At 37.8% G+C, this 23,156-nt stretch overlaps 1 protein-coding gene across 4 annotated transcripts in view; it reads left to right on the top strand.

Annotated features, from left to right (window-relative positions):
* The window catches only part of SMC6 (structural maintenance of chromosomes 6), a 38,732-nt gene that overhangs the window by 5,599 nt on the left and 9,977 nt on the right, over window positions 1-23,156 (top strand). For all 4 annotated transcript variants that reach the window (XM_039721612.1, XM_039721613.1, XM_039721614.1 and 1 more), the window contains exons 2-20: window positions 138-286; window positions 2,160-2,277; window positions 4,235-4,340; window positions 7,859-7,995; window positions 8,564-8,625; window positions 9,484-9,564; window positions 12,145-12,246; window positions 12,436-12,555; window positions 12,643-12,738; window positions 13,872-14,018; window positions 14,380-14,468; window positions 15,027-15,191; window positions 15,906-16,084; window positions 17,095-17,296; window positions 17,417-17,531; window positions 18,864-19,024; window positions 20,015-20,150; window positions 21,118-21,198; window positions 21,830-22,000. In XM_039721612.1, coding sequence (XP_039577546.1) covers window positions 143-286; window positions 2,160-2,277; window positions 4,235-4,340; window positions 7,859-7,995; window positions 8,564-8,625; window positions 9,484-9,564; window positions 12,145-12,246; window positions 12,436-12,555; window positions 12,643-12,738; window positions 13,872-14,018; window positions 14,380-14,468; window positions 15,027-15,191; window positions 15,906-16,084; window positions 17,095-17,296; window positions 17,417-17,531; window positions 18,864-19,024; window positions 20,015-20,150; window positions 21,118-21,198; window positions 21,830-22,000 — 2,412 coding nt within the window. In that variant the 5' untranslated portion in view covers window positions 138-142. The remainder of the gene's footprint in view (window positions 1-137; window positions 287-2,159; window positions 2,278-4,234; window positions 4,341-7,858; window positions 7,996-8,563; window positions 8,626-9,483; window positions 9,565-12,144; window positions 12,247-12,435; window positions 12,556-12,642; window positions 12,739-13,871; window positions 14,019-14,379; window positions 14,469-15,026; window positions 15,192-15,905; window positions 16,085-17,094; window positions 17,297-17,416; window positions 17,532-18,863; window positions 19,025-20,014; window positions 20,151-21,117; window positions 21,199-21,829; window positions 22,001-23,156) is intronic.

Raw genomic sequence — 23,156 nt, 5'->3', positions numbered from 1 at the left:
TGTGTTGCAATGTTTGCTGTGATTTTAATACTTTTTTTACCAAAGTAAATAATTTGGTACGTCTGTGCTATCACCTGTGGGTATGTTGTCACATAGAAAACTGAAACCTGTAATATTTCATTACTTTCATTTTTCAGTACTCATGGGTAAGAGAAAGGAAGAAAGTGTTCTAACTCCTGGTTCCCAGAAAAGGCAGAGAAGAGAATACACAGATGTACATAGTGATGAGTCTAATGAAGAAGAACCTTTAGAGTTCTCAGCGAGTAGTAGTGCCCCTTCACAGCTGGTAAGTATAAAAAGTCATAGATGAAGATGTAAGAAAAGTTCTGTGCCTATTGAAATAAATGTCTTGTAGGCATCAGTAGAACAAAGATAAAATAAACTAGGGATACTGTCTGCATGAGGTTATTCTTACCTTATTTCTTTTGGGTCATCTAGTTATAATAGTCAGTCATAACATAACAATATTCTGATTTAATAAAAGGAATACTACTCTAGTTGTGAAGTAAATGAAGGAAATGGATTTTGATTGAACTATGGTATGTTTCATTTATGGTTGTAGTAAAGGCAGACAAAATATTTGGAAAACTATTTATTTACTAAAAGCAATGCCAAATACTTGCTTGTTTTGCATTGCTCACACATTCAGATACCTGAAAAAAATCTAGTGTTTGAAGTGCAAGTTTTGATGGGAAAGAAACCTGAAAACAAGAATATTGGGGTTTTTTTCTGCTTTTCTTTTAGTAGTTGAATTTTAGTTTGATAGAAGACTTAAAAAGGTTATTTTTGAGATTGCAAATACTGTCCTGTGTATTTAGACTGGACATTAGGAAACATTTCTTTACCAGTGGTAAGACACTGGACAAGGAGGCTTCTCTGGGAGGTTGAACCTGTCTGGGTGCCAGGTGTGCACCAAAAGCACTCCCTCCTTTCCTGGACAGGGGAGAGAAAATAAAACAAAATGCTTGTGATTGAGATAAGGGCAGGGAGAGATCACTCCCCAGTGACTGTCATGGGCAAAACAGACTCAGCCTGGGGAAATTAAATTAATTTATTTACAATCAAATCAGTATTTGAGAGATAATGAGAAATGAACCCAGAACTTAAAACAGCTTCCCTCCACCCATCCTTGGCTCCTTTTCACTCCCAGTTTTCTTCTCCCCCAACCCAACAGCACAGGGAATGGGGGCTTTGGTCAGTTCATTACATGTTGTCTCTACCACTTGTTCCTCTTCAGAGGGAGGACTCACACTCATTCTGTGCTCCAGTGTGGATCCCTTCTGCAGGATGCAGTCCCTCAGGAACAGCCTCCTCCTCTGTGGGTCCCCCATGGGCTCACAAGTCCTACCAGCAAACCTCCTCCAGTGCAGACTTCCCATAGAGTCACAGCCTCCTTTGGGAATGCACCTCTCCAGCGCAGGGCTCTCCATGGGCTACAGGTGGATCTCTGCTCTGGTGCTGGAGGACCTCCTGCCCCTCCTTGGTGTCTGCAGACCTGTTCCTCTCACATATTCTCACTCCTCTCTTCTCTGGCTACAGTTGCTGCAGTTGCAATTTCCCTTTCCTGGCTCTTAGCCTGGAGGCACTGCCGCTGTTGCTGATGGGCTCAGCCTTGGCCAGCAGTGGGTTTGTCTTGGGGGTGGCTGGGGAGTGGCAATGGCTCTGTCAGACATGGAAAAGCTTCTGGCAGGTTCTCACAGAAGCCACCCCTGTAGCTTCCTGCCCCTCCTGCCCCAACTCAATGCCAGTGCAGCTTCCTAGAGAGGTGGCTGGTGCCCCAAGCCTGTCATTGACAAGACATTTAGACAGTGCCCTTAATAACATGCTTTAACTTGGTCAGCCAACTACTGTGGATCTATTGTTTTAATATTTAATGTTGTATTGATGGTTAGTAATAGGGAGTAATGGTGTTACTATTAGGGAGAACTGAAAGTTACTGTGTGTGAGGGATCAGCTTTGGTAACTTTTTATTTTAGTAAATAGCTGCTCTGTAGCAAGCGACTTTACACAGTGTTGTGAAACCCTTCTGTTTCCTTGTGGCTTGTAACAATCAATGTTTTATATCATACTGTCATTTTAATTCTCATTGTGTTTAAAATATATAAACTCAATCTCATTAAAATGCATATATAACTTGAGTTTTAATTGTTATTCTTTAGCCTGACGGTGAGGTTGGGATAATTGAAAGCATCCAGCTGAAGAACTTTATGTGCCATTCAAATCTGGGGCCTTTTCAGTTTGGATCAAATCTCAATTTTGTTGTTGGAACCAATGGAAGTAAGTACTAATTCCATAGCGTCTTTGTCAAAGAACGCTTCTGTTAATAATGTAGAGAATGTAGTTTTTTATTTGAAAAAGCACTGGTGGCCACCTTTTAGGTGTGGATAAGGATTCACTTTTGAAATGAGGTACCACACAAGTCTATCCCAGTAGTTAAAGGCTGGTGAATTAGGTCTTAAAATTGGAGATTTTTGCAAAAGATAATGTGGATATACATATTTCAATAGCTAAATAATGCATAAATTTTTATTTGAACTAAATGTACTTGTATGTTTATTATTAAATGCACTATATTTGTCCAAGTGCCTGCTGTGCCCATCACTGAGTTTAGGGGAACCATAGTGGTAGTGTAGTAGGGGGTTGAAGTACTGGTGACAGGTGCATAATGCTAAACTAGATCTGAAGCACATTCAGCAACATCCTGCTTCCTGATGGTTTGAGCTTCCTGAGGACATCCAAAATTTTGAAAAGCAGTTGTAGTTAGCCTGGAGAAGGAGGAGAAGGTGTGTCCTCTGTGGGCTGGCCCTCGGAGGAAGGGTGAGAGCGGTAGTTGTGAACGTTTGCCGCTGGGTGGCTCCCGCAGCCCAGCGTGAGGGCGAGTCTCACTGCCCGCGGATCCGTCATGTCAGAGCATGTCATTTGTCATATCCTATCTTATCATACCTTATCAGCCACATTGCAGAGGACTTCAAAATTATAGCCTTAGCCCAGGCCCCAAAGGTGGTAAACACCAAAGTAGGGAGTGCATGAGGAAGGTGTTACATAATGCATATGTAACAATGCATAATACATAATGTGCTTCTGAGAACCAGCATAACAGCTCTGAGAGCAAATAAATCGGCATTGTGATCAACAGATATTAGGCTAATATCATGAATGCTTAAAACAAATTTGTTTTAACATACTCTGGTCAGTTATATCAACCCTTTGAGCCCTGCATTGGGTGTTAGAAAGGAGTGTTGTCATTTAATCCCTTTTAGCAACTAAATATCATGCAGCCACTCAACTTCCCCATGTCCCCCAGTGGCATAGGAAGGTGAATTGGAAAAAGGTAAAACCTGTGGTTTGGGATAAGAATAGCTTAATAATTGAAATAAAATAAAATATAATAATTACTGTAATGAAAAAGAGAAAGAAAGAGAGGGATAAAACCCAAGAGAAACAAGTTATGCATAATGTAGTTGCTCACAACCAGCCCATCTGTGAGCAGCAGTGAGTGGCTCCTGAACAGCATCCCCCAGTTTATGCACTGGGCATGGCATGACATTCTATTGTATGGAATATCCCTTTGGCCAGTTCAGGTCAGTTCTCTTGGCCAGGCTCCCTCCTGCCTTCTTGTGCACCTCTTCAGTGGCAGAGTATGAGACACTGAAGAGTTCTCAACTTTGCTACTTAGCAACAACCAAAACATGGGCATGTTATCAGCATTATTGTCAGGCTGCACCCAAAACACAGCACTCTACAAGCTACTTGGTAGAAAAGGAGCTCTATCCCAGCTAACCCAGGACATAGAAACTATTACAGGAAAAGGAACTGATACCTATTTATACAATCTTGTTTCTTCTGGAGAAAGAATTAAAAAAATAAACATAAATTTTGAAAGAAAGCTTAAAACCTTTCAAATAGTTAGGTAAATAGTAATGTGTGTTTGATTTCTTTTGTTGTATAGTGTTTTCAGTATGCTTTTAAGAAAGAGGAGATTCCTTTTGACTTACGACATGTTGAATGTAAATTGCTAAATAGGAGTAACAGAAGTTTGGGTCAGCATGTTGGGTTTTTTTAGGGAGAATCTTGAAAATGGCAGATACTTGACTAGCATTATTGTTATTTTATATGTTCAGTTGGGACAGAAGTTGGACTTCTAATGTATGACTATATAAAAAGTAAAAAACTGTAATATGGGTGGAGTACAAATTATCTTCTCTTTTAAACAAGTTCAATGCTTCGATTACAGGTGGAAAAAGTTCTGTATTAACAGCACTGATTGTTGGACTTGGTGGAAAAGCCACTGCAACAAACAGAGGTTCCTCATTAAAAATGTTTATTCAGAAAGGAGAGACGTAAGTTAAACTTTAATCTACAAGTTACATTTGTAGTTCAGTGATTAAGGTTAGCTTATGGGTTTTCTGTTTATGCTAATTTTCTGCATCTTCTTGTGGGATCCAACAGACTCAAATAAAAAGCATAATGCTGAAGAGACCATATTTAAACAACACGCTGCCCTTGCAAAAAAACCCCAGACCCTGAAAGCAAAAAACTTCAGAAGTTTTACCTCTAGTATATCATTATTCCTGAATGTTGTATTTTGAAACCAGTTGGAAATTAAACTCCAAACAGCTGGTCTCTATCCCCTCCAGTGAGAGAGAAATAAAGGTGGACATTAGGTGTTGAAATAAAAATGTGCTGAAAAAAACCATCAACGAGATAAGGAAAACAAACACTAACAGCAACAATACTAATAACAACAGTGTGTAAAAGAGGGTGATTCCAAGCAAAAATGCTCACTGAGTCTGACGCAAGGCTACTGCACCACAGCCCGAGTCAGACATCTCCTGAGAAAAAGAAGAAAATAGCAAATGGAAGCGTCTGTGCCCGTGTTGTGAAAAAAAGGAACAACGGTGGACAAATCACCCACACTCCCTCCCCAAGCCCAAGACAAGAACAATGACACACCAACCCCGTGGTAGGACTGGAGCCACCCCACTGCTTCACTCGCCTTCCACTTTTCCTGAAATAAAAGAACAAAGTGGTGGCAGTTCCACTTTGTGTTCTCCTTCTCCTCCAGCTGAAGCTGTGGCCCCAGGGATGATGTGTGGGGCATAGAATAACCACACTCATATGGCTCCAGGCTCTGCCCCTCACAGTAATGGCAAGAAAATTACCTCTGTCCTCCTTGAAACTGGGACACTGAACTAGCTAACGTAGTGATGTGTTCTCTATACTTCCTGCTCTGGTGTATTACTTCCACTCTGTAATTGAATATCCTACAGAAAAATGGAGTCCACTAGAAAAATAGGTGACTAGTTGTCATTGTTTTACAAGCAGTGAGGTTAATTATTTTTCAATCTTTTTGGTGATGTGAATGAAGATAAAGACCTTGACTTACTGGATATTTGAACATGCAAGAAGTGGATTCATGTGTACTGTGAGAGTGGGGATAATGTGTTTAGGGAAACCAGTAAAAATATAGGAGGTTTATGAGTTTACATTTACATGAAGCTGTTATTTGGAGTCAGATATCCCAGTCTTTTCCTTTTAGAGGTGCTTAAGAGTAAAATTGTTGGTAGTACTTGCCTTATATGTACTAAAGTTTCAGCACTCACTTGAGAAACAGGAAGTAGGAATTTGGAATTGAAATCACATGACATCTTTTCTAGAAGAATGGCTTAAGCATTCTGCTGTATGTTACTTTGGTTAGGCTGTAGAAGCCAGACAACTGTTTTATACAGAAGCCAATTTGAAAAAATACCTACCAAAAAGCAGTATGAATCTGTGATGGAAAATTAGGGCACTCAGATGAGAAGGGAAGATGGAAGAAATCTTCTCTCACAAATATTTGCTTTTGGCTCATTATATAGGTGAAGCATAGGAGGTGCAAGCAGACAGTGTATGGCAGCAGTGTGTCTGTCATGGTCATGGAGAAGAGGGCTGGAGTTTGTGGCAGTGTTTGATTCCATACCACCCAGGGCTGTGGTGTCAGCACAAGGAAGCTGGGGCCAAAAGCAGCTTTTGCTTTTCCCAGGTTCAAGGGAGGGGGTGTGTAGGTGTCAGGGTTAGCCCAGCAGACTTTGCCCGTCTCTGCCACTGGCTGTCTGTCTTGGTTTAGAGACAGATTTAGGAGAAAACATTCTGTAATGAGTGTTTCCTCCGAAGAGAATGGCTTCAGTAATCCCTTTTGCCAATGAGAAAATGAATACCAGTGGGTGAAAGTAAAAAAAGCCTGTTTATTAACTAACAAAGTGCCTGCATCACATGAAAAAAAAATTGAATAAATTCTAGATATTGAACTTTCAGAACCTTACCTCCCCACCCACACCACAACAAAAAAACCTCAGAATGCCAGGGGAAGAAATAAACAGGCTGGCTGCATGGCAAAGGGGGGACAAAATGGTGAGTGGCTTTTATCTCAGGGAAGAGGAAAATGTTCATACAGTGGCTTGGGCAAAACAGATGGGAACCTGTTGGCTGGCATTGGTCCCCTCCTCGCAGCAGATGAAGCTGATGGATTTTGGTGTCCTTTCTCTTGTTGGTTCATCTTTGCCCATGGTTTCAGGCTGGCTGGAGTGACCCCCACTGCTGATCTGGCGATTATCTGATCTTGGACCAAAACCAAGCTGAAACAGTTCAAGAAAAACCAAAAAAACACCTGCAGAAGGATTGCTGCTGTCATCCAGGGGAAAGGCGGGGTGGGGGGGGGGAAGGAAACTTCTTGCTTAGCTACTAAGAAATCGAGTTAGCTAAGCAACAAAGCAGCTGCCACACTGCAGCACCCAACATGCTGGGGAGTGAGTCTTGAACAGCAACTCCACACAGGAGCCCCCAAAGGCTTGTGCCCCTCTTCTGGACCCACCTTAAAGCCATAACAGCCATCTCTGGACATAAAGCAGACAATCAGGGATAGAGCATCATCATAAAATCACCCCAAGACACGGCCCCTTTCCCCTTCCTCTGAGCCCAGGCTTTTCTAGTTTGGTGCTGAAAGACAGCGCTGGCAAGCCCAAGGGAGGGAACAGCAGCTGCACAGAGCAGAGCCCGGCCAAGCAGTGTGCAGCCCCAGCCACAGCCACCATGGCTGCAGCAGCTACCACAGCAGCAATACAGCCAGAGCCGCCGAGCATTCCCGTCCCGCTTGTGCACAGTCAGGCACAGGAAAAGGGTCCCCTGACCTGATTCAGAGCCCTGTCAGATCCCACTAGGTTTTGTCTTGTCCCTGTTTTCCAATTGTTTTCAGGCTGGGGAAGGGGAAAGTTAAACCATGAGCATCACTGACATAGTGCCTTTGTTCTATCATGCACTGTATGGCCCAGCACAAGGCCACTTGCCATTTTGCCTTTTTCTGAGAAACCGTGCTAGGTGCTATCTTGGGGAAGCTTTTGTGTTTAGTGGTGAATACCCTTCTGTGGGTAAAACACTCTGTTTTGTACAATCTTACTAATATTGTTGTGGTTTTGAGGTTTTGAAGTAAATTGCGATTCCATCTTACAAACTCTCGTGTTGTTTCCTCCACTGTGGGAAGGGGGTGGAGGAAAGGGGACAGCTTGAATGGGTTTACTTTTCTCTTTACTTTACTTTTACTTTACTGCTGGGTACTGCTTTTCCCTTTACTTTACTTTTACTTTACTGCTGGGTACTGCTTTTCCCTTTACTGCTGGGTTTTAAACCAGCAATGTATCTTATGCTGTTATGGCTCAAACCAAACAAATACATGTTTTTCTGATTGGTACTGTGACTGACTTGCCTGTGACCTGTAGGGTACATGACAATTTGCATGGAAAATTAAAATGTTCTGATTTTTTTTTTGTTTTTAGATTTGAAATTAATTTCAGGGTTATTTTAATTATTTTTGTTATTTTTTTAGTTCTGCAGATATTTCCATAACTTTGCGAAACCAAGGAAGAGATGCGTTTAAACCAGAATTGTATGGTACCTCTATTATTGTGAATCAGCGCATCAATCAGGATGGAAGCAGAACTTGCAAACTGAAAAGCAAAGCTGGTTGGTGGTAGTTTACTTTGTTCTCAGACTTAGAAGTTCTCTAAGCTTGTTCATGGCTTTCAATGCCTTGATGTTAGTAAAGGATGATGTTTCTCTTTTCATAAAATTACTCAAGGATGATGACAATGTCCTTTTTTTTTTTTTGTTTTTAGCCCAAACTAAGAATATTTTAGTATGTCAAAAGCAATTATGTATTTATTGATATGTATTACTTAGTATGTCAGGTGTTACATTATGTATTTGTTTCTATAAAAATCTGCTTTTGGGATGAGGCTGAACATAGTTTTTTTGTCTTTTTTGAGGTTTTATTGAATTTGCTGATTTATCCAAATTCTGTCACAGAGGGTTTATGAGGCAAAGAAGGACTTCAATTAGAAGTCTTTCTGTGCAAATTAAAATATATTGAAAAAAATAATAATAATAAAAACAACCCTAACCAATGTTTCTAGTTTAGAACTAGGTCTCTGTTACAAAAAGATGGCTTTCATTTTCTACATTTTCTACAATGAAGAAAATACTCTGGGGCATTGTACCTATTGATATTTTTCCTTTCTTTTTTTACTACTAGGGACCATAATTTCTTCAAAGAAAGAGGAACTCATAGGAATACTGGATCACTTTAATATACAGGTAGTTGTTGTAGTGTTTAAATTCTGTGCAATTTAAGAAGACATTGGTATGCAATACTACAGTTCTTCAATTAAAAAGAAATGTACCGTTCCTTAAAGGAGAGAGTTCCACCTCTTTCATATCATTTAAAGATCAAATTCATCAGCAAAAGGAAAATTGAAATATATACCTCATGCAATGCAGAATAGGATTCTGTCCCAGACAGATAAGTGTTTGCTGTCATCTGTGAGCTGTGAGTCATGTGTCCTGTTGATGAAAGTCTTGACATATGTAGGTTTCTTTTGTATCTGGAGAGGTTTTTTCTGCCGATTATTTTAGTTCTTGCTGTTTCAGAAATTTGCATTGATTTTTTTCTGCCTAATTGATTAATAAAAGATCAGGTAGTGCATTTGAAGTTTAAAATATTCAACTTACTTAGAATTTCAAATAATAGAGATTTCAGTTAGTATGTATTGATTTTATTTTGTGGCAACGTCTATAAGAATATATGAGTCAGTTCATTGCATTTATTGCAATACTTTGACACAACAAGAATTTCTAACGCTGATTTAGTTAAATAAATGGAACTTACAGTTACTGTTTTTATAGCAGTCATGTATCTTCTTGGAAGCAGTTCCTTAGTTGTCCTTGCTGTGGTTCTATTTTGTATTTGATATAGTTGGACTTTCTAATTTTCTATTTGTTATTGGTTTAGTTTGTTATGTTTTAGTTTTTTTGAAGATGTGAGAGGATTAGCAAGCTTGATTTCACAGCATTAGCTTAGTAATAAGTTGCAAGACTGAAACAGGGTTCTCACTTTCATAGATTTTCAGTTACATGGTATCTTGTAATTAAAATAAAAATTATTTATTTTTGCAGGTAGATAATCCTGTGTCTGTTTTAACCCAAGAGATGAGTAAACAGTTTTTACAGACTAAAAATGAAGGGGACAAGTACAAGGTAAGAAAAAAAGTTTAGCATAGTCATAAAACACTAAAATACCAATTGCAAATCTTTAGAGCATTTGGAAAAAAATTCCTTAATTTTAATAACCTGTTTTGGGCTAACTCAGGTAAGTAGCTAAATACCACACAACCACTCACTCACTTCCCTCTGTGCTGCCCCCAAGCTTGGGCTGGGGGAATGGGAAATGAATAGTAAAAGTAAAATAAAATTAGAGGGATGAGATAAAATTTGTGTAATAACTGAAGGGAAAGCTGCAAGGACAGAGAAAGAAGGTGAAACAAAATAAGAGATGCAAAGGGAATTCCTATTAGTAGACTGAGGCCCAACCAGTGCCCAAGCAGAAGATGGCTAATCCCCCTAAACCCTCTCTTACTGTTTTTATTGCTGAGCATGACTGTGTTGGTTTGGGCTGGATTAGAGTTAATTTTCTTCATGGAAGCTTGTATGGGGCTACTTTGTGGATCTTGTGCTGAAAACAGTGTTGATAATCGGGAGGTGTTTTCCTTATTGCTGTTTTTGTAACTGCTGAGCAGGCCTTACACAGAGTCAAGGCTTTTTCTTCTTCTTTTTCCACCCCACCAGCAAGGAGGCTGGGGGTGCACGAGGCTTTGGGAGGGATCACATCCAGGACAGATGACTCCAGCTGACAAAAGGGATATCCCAGACCATATGGCCATATCATGCTCAGCATATAGAGCTGGGGGAAGAAGAGGGAATTGGGGGATGTTTTGAATTATGCATTTGTCTTCCCAAGTCACCATTAGGCATGGTGGAGTCCTGCTTTCCTGGGGATGGCTGAACACCTGCCTGCCCTAGGAAATGATGAATGAATTCCTTGTTTGGCTTGGCTTGCTTGTGCAGCTTTTGCTGTATTAAACTATTTTTATCTCAGCCCATGTGTTCTTGCTTTTACTTTTCTGATTCTCTTCCTTATCACGCTCCAGGGGAAAGTGAGTAAGTGGCTGGGGCTAAACCATGACAATGGCATTTTCTGAGGTGGCATATCTCGTTGGCTGCTTGGGATCATTTGCCTGGTTGTATACCTCCCAGCTTCTTGCACACCTGGCTGATCTATTCACTGAGAGGGCAGAGGGAGAAAAAGGAGGCTTCAGTGCAAATATGACTGAGTGTGTAGTCAGTATTTTTTTGATCACACATCTAAAATAAAACACCATTTTATTTAACTCCATCCCAACCAAAGTCAGTACACTATCTTATTGCACCAATCATGCACTTTACAAAACCAATATTTTTGAAGATTCTTCTCTCTACACAGATAGATAAACTTAAATTTTAAGGGTCTGCTGAGTTAGTTCAGTATTCAGAAGTACCCCTGTCGGAAATGAGTGTTTTGAGTCGCCCAAAGATCCAATGGCACAGGTATCAGCAAAAGCAGGTTTAATATTAAAGTGAAAGTGTGGCTAGGTTCGTTGGCAAGGTTCACACTCCCACTTACGTAGATGCACAAGAGAAAAATTGGGCTAAAACCTGAAACCAATCAATCTAAAACCAAAATCAACTTAAAATGATCAATATAGAGGTTGGAGTGGGAAAAAGGTATGGATAAAAAGGAGTAAGGGAGACCTTCCCATTTATCCTCTTTCCAAACCTGGCTCTGGACTTGACCACAGTTTAGGCCTGAAGGTTTTGACAGTGCATTAATTTAACAGTACTTAATTAGTAGCCTGCTTTAAACAATTTGACAGATGATTCTTAGGGAGTTTACAATAGCACAATTGTAACTCACTCATAAGCCTAATTTTCTTACTAATCTCAGTACTTAAGAATCTTAAGAAACATTCATAATACAGTTGCTATATCAGATGCACATTTGTATGTAAACAGACCTAAAGATTATGTAGAAGTTGTATACCTGTGAAAAATTCCCCTGCACCTCAGAGAAGTACTCATGTCAAATGCCTTTGGATCTTCTCAGCAGGTGAAGGGTTGATCCCTGAGGAGTGGGGCTATCAGCCCAGGCTCTGTCAGCTTCTGGCAGCAGTCCTCCAAGTAAACTTGAGAGCTCTCTGGCTCACAGTGGTGTCACTCAGAGGGAGATGCTGCCACAGCCCACTGTGGTCTGGGCCAGTTCAGTGGATCTCACTTGGGACCACTGTTTATAGGGTCACAAGAGGGTAGGCTTTAGTCATAGTAAATTTTCACCCTGATCACAATTGAAGTCAGTAACTTTCTTTGAAAATTCAGTAACAAAAATATTGTTCTGTTTGGGTGTTAGTCAGGCAAGAAAAAGAAGTTTCAAAGGCTCTTCATTTAGAAAGAAGAGCTTGTCAGAAAATGTAAGTTCCTGGGAGTAGAGAGTGTTTCTGATAACCTCAAGAGGAGCTGAGCCCAGCTTCTGTTCATCAAGGCTGGGGCTAACAAACATTTCAAATACCACACTGCAGCCCGAGGAGGTGGTGGTAGTTGTACCACCACAACCTGACCAGGTTTTTCACTTTGGATATCATTCAGCATGCAGGGATGTTGGGATGAATGGTCATTCTGTCGTAATTATTGGAGGTCCACTTAGATAAGGTGCTGATCTCATATCTGCGTCTTTTTATTCCTTTTTAGTTTTTTATGAAGGCAACTCAGCTGGAACAAATGAAAGAAGATTATTCATTTATTGGGAAAACAAAAAAAAATACCCGAGTTCAGATAGAACAAGGGGAAGAGGTATGTAAAAGTTAAAGTAATTATTAGGACACATCTGAGCATTGAAGGAAGTACAGGATAACAAACTGCATAGTTTGGTTTTATTAGGTCTCAGTGGCATTACATTTCAAAAACTCAAATATTTCCAAAATTTCATATTATATCACAGCTTTTTGCAGTCATCATTGAACCCCTATTTTCTTTTTTAAGCGTCTTGAAGAACTTAAGCAGCTGTATTTGGAAAAGAAGGAAATTTTCAAAAGCATCGCATTTGTGAATGACATGCAAAATCGTCTCAAAGATTTGAAACATCAAATGGCGTGGGCAGTGGTAAATGTCTTGCTAAAATATGTTTGTTCATGTGAAATGTGCTTCATTCCTAGTCTCTTGTGCATATGCTAATATAGGCTTCTTTAGGTGAGTGAGATGGAAAAAGAAGTAGAGCTGCTCAAAGAAGGCGTCAGAGCTGAAGAAGGAAATACAGAGCTCCTTCAGAAAATAGAAGAATGCCAGGTAGGTAGATGGTCGAAACCATATATCACTCTAGCTGTAGTCACCCCCCAAGTCAGAGATCTGTTGTGAAGGTTTTTGTGGGTATCATTGCCTTTAGAAAAGAGCAATGATTTCAGGAGACATCTGGAAGTTTTGGGATGGTTCTTAAGACTTCTGTACCTAGCAAGAAAGAATAATTTTGTCATACATTCTGATTTGCATATGAAACACATTTTGTGTGGAGAAACGGGCATGATTATTTTAAATCTAAAATCATAGAATAGTTTGGGTGGGAAGAGACCTTAAAGATCATCCCATTCCAACCCCCCTGCCCTGGGCAGGGACACCTTCCAATGGATCTGGCTGCTCAAAGCCCCATCCTACCTGGTACTGAACACTTCCAAGTATGGGGCATCCACAGCTTCTCTGGGCAGCCTGTGACATTGCCTCACCACCCCCACAGTAAAGAATTAATTCCATATATCTAACCTAAATTTCCCCTCTTTCAGTTTAAACCCATTATTCCTTGTCATATCCATACAGATAATGAAGAGTCCCTTTCCAACTTCCTTCACTTCCCTTCAGATACCAAAAAGCTGCTATGAGGTCTTCATGCAACCTCTCCTTCTCCAGGCTGAACAGCCCCAAAACTTTTCAGTCTATTAAAACTCCTCCAAACTTTCTTTTTAGAACTTATTTTCCTTTTTTAAAAAATGTTTTTGTGTGTTCCTTTCTTTTAAAAAGTACATGTTTCACAATTACACATTTTTGCATTATGGTCAGCATGTCTATGTGGCAATGAAGGAACATTGTCTAGACGCTGGTTTCATTTCTTTTGCTGTCATAGTAATGGACCTTATTAAAAGTCCTGTAATAAAAGTCCTGTGTTTGGGTAAACCTTGAGACAGAAACAAAGGTTGCTGTCTGTGTCACAGATTAGGTAGTCTGTTGATTTCCCAAGAATGAACATTTATGAGTTTTCATCTTATCATATCCATGGTGGCAATGTCTTGCTCTTTTTTTTTAAACCCAACAGAGCTCAAACAATTTAAATGTGTCTGATGGATTCTTTTAAGAGATATTTGTCTTGTAACATTAAGAGATTTTGAAGAAAATCTTGTTTCATTACTACTTGTTTTGTTTTTTTACCAAAGGTAAAAGTGAATGAAGCAGAAAAAAAGTACAAAGCAATACAAGACAAATTGATAACAGTAAGTGAAGAAGCACAAGCCCTTCATCCTCAATGTATTTCTTTGAAGGCAGAAGTGCAGGCAAAAAGAAAAACAGTCAATGAAACTGAGGTAGGCAAAAAAAGTCCTTTCAAAAGCCATACCAATTTAAAGCTATAAACTTGTCCATGCCCTACCCATCTGTAGTTCTACACCTGTTGTCTTGGGTTCTTGAGTCCATGGTGAGTTCAGAACAGATGCAATTTCTTGCCTGACTGGCAAATAGCGTCTGTTCAGGAGCCCTGGCATTGATGCCGTAACATAGTTACTAAACAGTGTTAAACTTAGGTCAAAATAAATAAATAGACGTAATTTTTGAAAATCAAGTTATGTTTGTCTGGTTTGGTGCAGTTCAGTATTTACTCAAAACGGTAGTTCTTTTGGAAATTATTTATTCTATTTATTAAACCACTATATCCTGTTTCCTCGATAGATCGTTTATAATCGTTCCAAAACGGAGTTAAAACGTCTGGAAAAAGACCGTGAACAGCTGCATAAACGAATTGAGGAACTGAAAAGCTGGTAAATACAGATACAGTGATTTTGGTGTATGTTTATTAAGATATTGTGGAAAAGAAGTGAACTTTTCTGATTACTGAGAAAACCTGCAGTAATAGAAAATATTTATTTAGTCTTTAGCAGAGTCCAGTTAAATACCTGAATATTTCTCATCCTGATTCTTTACATACCAAACTTTGACTAGAATGTCAAAAGAAGAGGCAGTTTGGTGGCAAAAGTGGCTTTTCTCTGTTTGTTTGGTTTTTTTTTTTGTTTGTTTGTTTTGAGGTTGTTTTGTTTCTTTTTGTTTTTGGTGATAATAGATATTTTTTATCTTCCATGATAGTGCAAAACAAATATGTCTTAAACTAAATGCAGTAGGAATGTACCTGGGGGGAATTACATGTGATTAGAAATTGTAAAAAAATTAAATTGCCATTATTGCTATGTATATCTTGTAACTTAATAGAATCTTAAATGTAACTGATGAGTAAATCTTCTCTACGGTACAAGTAATGAAATTCATGTCACTTGTAAATCATCAGTATGGTTTTAAAATATGGGCATTATGTTCTTTTCTAGTGCTAATCAGAATTCAGAACCTGAGAAATTGGAAAGACAAGGGAGAATTGCATACTTAAGGGAACAGTTAAAAGCATTCCATGATGAAGAAATAATGATTGGTCAGCAGTTGGATCAGTTTCAGCAGGCTATATCTAAGTGTAGGGAAGAACATTCTAGACTCAGGTAAGTTATGCTTTTTGAATGTTACTGTTTACCTCTGTTTCAAGTTAGAGAGAATCCCTTCTTTATGTATCCCTTCTAATGTACCTGTGATCCCTGAGGTGTTAAGGCTCCAGTTTATTTTTCACATTATAAGAGAATAGGTAAATTTAGGAGTAATTACTGCTTCTATAGTTAAGGCAGATTCACAGAGGATTTGAGGCAAAGTGGTTCAAACATGACTTTAGTTCATACCCAAGATAGAAAAAAACAAAGCACTCTGGCTTTGATTTGGAAACCTGAACAGTGGTTACTGAAGGGGATTATGGCAATGTCAGTTATTGTCTTAAAGGATTTGAGGGTTGTTCCTTATTGCCCCTGGTGTATTAATTTAAATGCCTCTTATCAGTTATTATAACCAATGCTTACTGTGTGTTTTGTTGAAGATCTTTGAAGACAACGAAATTGAAACAGATAATTAGAAATAAAATAAATTCATTATAATTTGTTAGAAATAAAAAAGTCTTGTAGAACTGTTGCAAAATGGTAATTTTCTCTCTTGCTTTTTTCTCATGTTTCTTGAAACTATAAAAATCTTAATGCATGTGTGTACCTAGCTTTACATTGAACTGCTGATACCTTGATACACAAGTCTCTTCGTAATTGAAAAACAAGGCTTTATAATTAATTTATTGCACTTTAGGCTCTATAACTACTGAAAAAAATATGTTATCTTAGGAGAGAACGCAGTGAAGTGCAACAAGCACTGGACGCCCAGCAGAAACAGCTGAGAGACCTGAAAGATAGTAAAACAAACACTTTGAAAAGATTTGGACCACATGTACCAGCATTTCTTGAAGCAGTTGAAGTAGCCTATAGTCAAGGACGCTTTAGAAAGAAACCTCTTGGACCTTTAGGTAAGAATAATTTCTGAAACATGTGTTCTCATGGGATATTTTTGTATGGCTGCTAATGTAAGTAGTGGTCTTTTAGAAAACTTTGTTCTTTAAGGAACTTCAGATATATATCTTTTTCTTCTGTACTTCATGGACTAAAGGTTTTACCCTGGTGGGTTATCTTTTGCTTCTGTTATGCACTCACTAACATCTCCTGGCTTTCCTCATTTTCCAGCAATTTTTGTTGAGGTATTTTACAGTGGTAAACTTTCAGTGCATCCCTTCAACTCCCCCACACCCTCAAGGCATCAGAGAACTGTGCTTTGACTGCTTGTTCCTCAGTGGATAGCACTGTCCAGATCTTGGACAGATTTTGTTCAAAATGTCCAGTGGCTGACTTGTGGGTTTCTCAAACTTGAGCTGTTTTGCATGGAACAGGTCAGACAGACCCAAATGAGATTTTCTTGGGAAGCTGGCTTTTATTTGTCTTCTGTCCAGCTCTGACAGTGCCTGTTATTTTCAGTTTGTGAAAGGGAGGACAAGTTTCAGCATAATCTGGATGTAAAGTACATGGCATTTACTGCAGGGTAAGAATGTGTGCTACTGAAGACGGGTGATATACTGGAAATCTTGATGTTTGTTTAATTTGCAGTATAGTTGTTCCACTGCCTTCATCCTTAAAGCATTAAATTGTTGATAAGCTGTCTTTGCCTTGATACATTTCTGCTAAGCTGCCATAAAATTGGTACCCTAATGGAAGAAAATACAGGCCTCCAACTATGTGTAGGTGTCTCTAGGCAGAGAAATTATATGTGTGTGTTCTCAGGTCTGTTGTAGAGTCTTTCAACTCAACTTTGGACTCAAGTCAACCTCTTAATTTTTTTTCTACCTATAAGAAAAGTTTATTAAGAAAAGACTCTTAAGAAACCCTGCAATACAACAAAACAAGAACCTTGAGTGGTAAAAATGCTCTGCTGAATGTTTTGTCATGGAACACAGCACCTAAAGCCTTGCTTCTTATGTTTATTTAGGTGCTTTGATTCATCCAAAAGATCCTGAACTGATCTTGGCTATCGAGTGCTGTTTAAAAGGCCTTCTTCAGGCATTTTGCTGTGATAATCATAGTGATGAAAGAACTCTTCAGTTCCTGATGTCAAAATATTATGCACCTGGAAATAGACCTCAAATAATTGTAAATAAATTTCAGAATAGAATTTATGATACTAGTCAGAGGTAAGTATGTTTTGGATTTTATTGCTTACCCTTGGTGGTTGAAAAGAGCTGTTTATAATTTTTTTAAAGGATCTAATGTGAGTTTATGAATGGTGGTTTTTTTTTTTTTCTTTTCTTCAGAGCTGTTCATCATCCAGAATTCCCATCAGTTCTGACAGCACTAGAAATAGACAATCCGGTGGTTGCCAATTGTTTGATCGATATGAGGAGTATAGAAACAGTCCTGCTGATTAAAGTAAGGCTTTATGCTCCCTGTTGATCTTCAAAGAAACGTGTGGAGCATTTATGATGTCTTCACTGGTAGTGTCTGTGATGGATAAAAGAGGTAGAGGAAGTTTTGCTCCCGTCTCTGCCCTGTGTGTTTCAGGACCTTCCCTGTTTGTTTCTGGGTTGTTTGCCACTACCTTTCTGGACCTCTAAGTGGTGTAGTTTCCCAGTCTAAATAGTCCATGTGTAATCAGCCTCCTGACTGCTGGCTCTGTCTCATGTCTCTCTGTTACTTGGTGGGTTCAGATGTGCTGCTTTTTGGGTAGTCCAGGAGTTACCAACATTTCCAAGCTGCCCCTACTAGTTGTACCTAGAAGCTGGTAGCTAAGTTTTTGGTGCTGAGTTCTGATCTTAATTGATTTTTTATTTTCTGTTAGTACTGAAGATATTAGCTCCTGCAGATAAGATTACAGATAAAATGTTCAAAGATAAAAATAAGGTGTATATGTTTTTATTTAGAGAAAGCAGGGTATTCTCTCAGTAAGCAGAACTAATGATCCTTACTTTTTGTGAATTTTATTTTTCTTTAAAATCTCTTGTCCCAGTTTATCCTCTGAGATTCCTATTGGAAAGAGGCAGTTCATGTTTTGTCTAAAGCAGAGATGACTGTTTATCAAGCATGGCTATCACTGAGTGGGTTATGTAAAAGCTGAATTTTGTAGGCTTTTCTCATGGCAGGAATGTTGGGATCATTCTTCCCCCTCTGCCTAAACTAATCAGTGATTTTCATAACATTATTATCATTGAGTCATATCTGAACAATTTCAACTGAATCTGAAAGAAGTATTCTGTGGAAAAATTTATACATTGGAATGGATAAAATGGTTGCCTTGGACAATGGCACTTGTGACCACTTAATCTGGCACTGTCAGTGTTGGGGTTTTTTACCAACATATTTCCCTGAACTTTAATTGAATCTTGTCTGATGTCCTTCATACCTTGCTTTGCAAGCTTCTTTCTTCTATATTTATTTACTTTTGTCAGTTGAATATACCTGTGCATAGTGACCTACTGGTTAGTGATTTTTTTCCCCCAAGGCAAATTATAAGGGACTGATTAGATTACAGAATTCGCAAATAAATGACCAATTAAACTTAGTGGGTTCTTGAGAATGTCTTACTCAACTAAGAAAAATAGATTCTTGACATTATAGATAATTTTCACATTCCTTCATTAATGTATTTCTTTTCATTAAGAATTGAAATTATTTCTGAGTGAAAACATCTAGACAACTTTTGAATTCTTATCTATAATTATGGTTGCACTTCTGCTGGTATTATAAGGCCATTTTGTTTTTCAGAATAGCCGTAGGGCTCGTGAGGTAATGCAGTGCAGTCAGCCCCCGAGAAACTGTAGAGAAGCTTTCACTGCTGAAGGTGATCAAGTATTTGAACGACGCTATTACTCTTCCAATTTTGTCAGACCCAAGTTCCTAAGTCAAGATGTTGAAGCAGAAATCAGGTTAGCATCTTGTAATGTTTGTAAAAAGTGCACTTGTTGGCACGAGCAGTGGAATTGCATATTTGTCTGTTTGCATCTATGCTACTCTCTCGTCTCTCCATTTTCTTCCTGAGATTTACTCTTCCTTTCTGAGAATTCTAGAAAATCTCTTCATTTCACTGCCTTTTTGTGATAGGAACAAACTTGCATTGTATTTAGTTAGCTTTCAGCTTGTGGCATGTAGATCTTACTGACCAAGCAGGGATTTTCTGTGCTCAATACTCCAGGAAATCTAGCTACCTTCTTTTTTATGCTTGGTCAATAAGAGTATGGAGTCAAGGCTTTTCTTTAAAAATAAAATACTTGAACAGTGATGTCATAGTTTACTGCAAAGCAGGCCTGACTACTCAAACCAAAGTTGTTAGCACACATCCTCCTGTTGGTTTTAAACTTTGTATCTGTTTCCTCAGGCTTTTGACTTCATTCATGGTAGGTATCTCTGAGAATTCCCTCACCTCTTATTTTTTGATGGGTTTTTTCTCTCATTGCTTTTAAAATGGTAGTTGAAAAAGCAAAACATACTTCAAAGTTTACAAACTTGAGCTGTCACCAAGAAAATTTGTGATAATTGAATACTTTCATTTTGAGGCTCAGATTATATTAGAGACATATTAGGCAATTTTAGTATTAATAGCTGATAGTATAAACTGAATTGAATGTTAAAATTTATTTCTATAAACTCAAAAGTTTTAAATGTGCCAGTTAATTGTAGTTTGTTCATGTCAGTATATAATGAATTTCTCTCAAAAATTATTTTAACTTTCAAAGTGTTACAGGCATTCCATTACCAGTTTTGCTATGGGGGAATGATGTAGGCTAGTTTAAAAGGAGTGCATTTTTACCCTTTGTCTTTTCATGCATGTAATTTTTTTGGGGGGTATTTTTGTATGTGTGTCTCACAAATAATATATGTGTAGTATATAACATCTCAATATCACTTTGTTTATAAAGTCACTTGAATAAGGAAATTGAAAACAAGAGGGCACAGTTGACAGCCTCTCAGCACCGCTTACATTCCATTGAAAACGAGATCAGGCAGAATGAAGATCACCTCTGTGGTCATCGGCGACACCAAAAACAACTGCAGGTAAAAATAGGTGCAGTCTTAGTTTTTAGAAATTCCTCAGTCTTTCCCTATTTCATTTTGACTTCTGCGGTCTATCTGGAGTGCCTGATAATTTTTAATTTTTATCCTTGCTTTTCTTGTTTGCTTTCATGGGGGTTTTTTTTCCTAGTATGCTCTAGTACATTGAGGACAGAATGATGGAGGCCACATCAATCCTTACATATCTTATTGTTTCTGTTTGGTATCTTTCCCCACCTTGTGCTAAACCTTACAAATTTCTATTGCTATTTTTGACATTACTAGTAAGCACAGAAAAGACACTTGCATCATATAGTGCTTCTCCCTGCTTTATTTCTGTTGAGCCTTGCCTCTTCATTTCCAGAATCTTGTTTATCTTCATGCTCTTCTGGTATATTCTTAACTGATCTTGATATACTGAATATTTCTTCTTTAAGTTCTCTTAATTTTAATTTTAAGTAATCTTAATTTTTTAAGTAATCTTTAGGTAATCTTAATTTTAATTACTTTATAAACCATTTTACAGCTGTTAGCCTTCTTTCTGTGGTCTCTGCTACTTCTAGGTAGGATATATATTTTTGGTGCTCCAGGTAGGCAGTGTAAGCTGATACATATTATATAAGGTTATATTCAGTAAATAATAAGTAAGAAGCAGCAAAAAAAACCAACCCTAGCATGTAGTCTGAAACGCTGAAGATAAATACTAGGAGGAAAAAATAAAGTGTTTTTTATTAAATTGTCATATTGATTGGAAATATGATAACTGAATGAATTAAAGCACACAACTTTCAGAACAAGTTTTATCTTATGAAAATGAATTCCACAGGTGGATGTGAAGAGTTGTCTCTTGTTAGTCACTAACAAAGCTAAAAAATACAAGTATCTTCTTTCCTGTGATGACTTAAATAAACAAATGTGAACTTTTCTCTTTAGTTAAGCTTCAGAACATGTATTTTCTTTTTCTTCCCAGGTGAAAATAAGAACAGCAAATGCAGAGATAGCAGATCTTGAAAACGTGGAAGAGCACCAGTCAGCAGACATCCATATATTAGTAAGAACATATTATGCAATTATGTCTAATCAGTATATGGATAATGTCTTTTAATGTTGGCAGTGCTTTGAAATAAGCAAAGTTGGATAGTGAGGAATGGAACACTTGCCATAATTTGAAATATTTCTGTAAATTGAGTGATTTTATTTATTTTTGGTGATTTAATTTTTTCCCAGGTTTTCCAATATCTGTCTTTTTGAATCAGAAAGTATTTATGATGATAAATCATTAGGAATGATGTTATTTTCTAGGAGACAACAACAATCCACTTACTCTTCCTGCATTGCATTGTATATTGGGTGTATGTTGGCCACAGATCCAGAGGGAAGTTACCTTGTTCTTTTCAGTCTTTTCATCACAACTGTGAAATAAAATCCTTTTAATTTTCAGTCACATAAATATGAATTTCCACTTTTATTTTGCAGTTTGATTTAGTGGTCTCCTACAAGATCTGTCAGTCTCTTCCTTTGGGCTTTAGTGACAATTACATTGAGCTGCTCCTATTCTTACTAGAGTTAAAAGAGTACTTCATGTAATAATGTACCCTAATACTGATAGTAAAAAAATCTGGTACAGTAGTTTTACAAATATGTCTCCTTTTATTATTCTTAACTTTAATATCTTTTGACAGCAAGACGAAGCTGAAGAAAATAAGGGTAGGATGGAATCTGTGAAACAAGACATGCAGCTACAAAGCAGAAAAATGGAAGAACTGAAAAACAGTCTCCAAGCTGCTGAAAAAAAATTAGAAGAGGTGAAAGAAAAAATTCATCAAGTGGAAGAAATTGCTGGCCCAATTAAGGTAACAGTAATTTTATATTGTATTTTTTATTGTTCCATTTGTGTGTCAAAGTGAATGAGGTTAAGAAGAGGTGAGGCAGGAGAACAGAACTTGTTGCCTGATATACTTAAGGTCTGCCTAGAAAATGGAGCATTCCATCTAGAACATGTTGGGAAATAAGCTTGGCAATATTTTGAAGCTGATGTTGATTGTTATGTGTAGTCACTGTAGTGTTTTTTATTTAAAGAGAGTCCATTTCCTGGTATCTTTAGTCATGGAGTGAAAAGGCAGAAAAAACAGTTTCCTTGACTTTGCTTTCTCGTGCATCACATTTTTTGTTTTGTTTCTAAGAAACCTTGGCTAAGAATGTGCATAACTATTCATTTCTCAAAATATCATTTGATGTTCTCTATGAATTGGTTGTTATTTTATGAAGTTATATAATCACAGAAGGTACCAGTGTATAGCTTTAATTATTCAAGACTACACAAGGCACCTGGAAACGGCAGAGAAATAGCAAGACTTAAGATAAATAGCAGAATGGTGACATGCAAAATTTGATACTGGCAAGTGGAAGGCAATCTCACTTTGGCAAGAACTTACAATTTGAAAATAGAAAACAGAAATAAGAGTTCAGGACATTTATAGTGCTGTAAACTTGTAGAAGGATGAAATGAAGGAAACTTAAAAGATTGCTATAGGAATCTCTTACATATCTCATTTAAACTGTAAATTGCTGTGTAGTCAGCCTAAATTAAAAGAGTAAACCAAAAGAGTACAGAAACAGGGTAGCAAAGCAAGAGATAAATGTGTTAGTTCTAATGTATCTAATCTGGAAATTCTAGAGATATTATCTATTTTAAAAGAACCACTCTGTATGGAAAGATTACAGATTTATTCACAATATGAAAACATTGTTGCTTGTTGTTTAGAGTACTGAACACAACTGAGGGAAGCACTGAAATTCCTGAAGAGGTTTTAAATCAGATGTGTTGTTAAGTGTTCTACATTTGTTTAATTAACTGTTGACATATAGCAAGTTCTGCTTTTAAGATAGAATTGGAAAAAAGTAAGAGCATATATTATTGTTGGTGATGGTTGGTTTTCTTGTTTGTTGTTGTGGGTTGAGTTGTTTCTTGGTTTTTTTTCTCTTTGGTTTGGTGTTTTTTATTTTTGT

This window comes from Passer montanus, unplaced genomic scaffold (genome assembly GCF_014805655.1).
Source record: "Passer montanus isolate IOZ18808 unplaced genomic scaffold, ASM1480565v1 scaffold46, whole genome shotgun sequence".
In the NCBI taxonomy this organism is placed as follows: Eukaryota; Metazoa; Chordata; class Aves; order Passeriformes; family Passeridae; genus Passer; species Passer montanus.
Note: the sequence above shows the minus strand (reverse complement) of the source record. Positions and strands in the feature narration are given on the sequence as shown.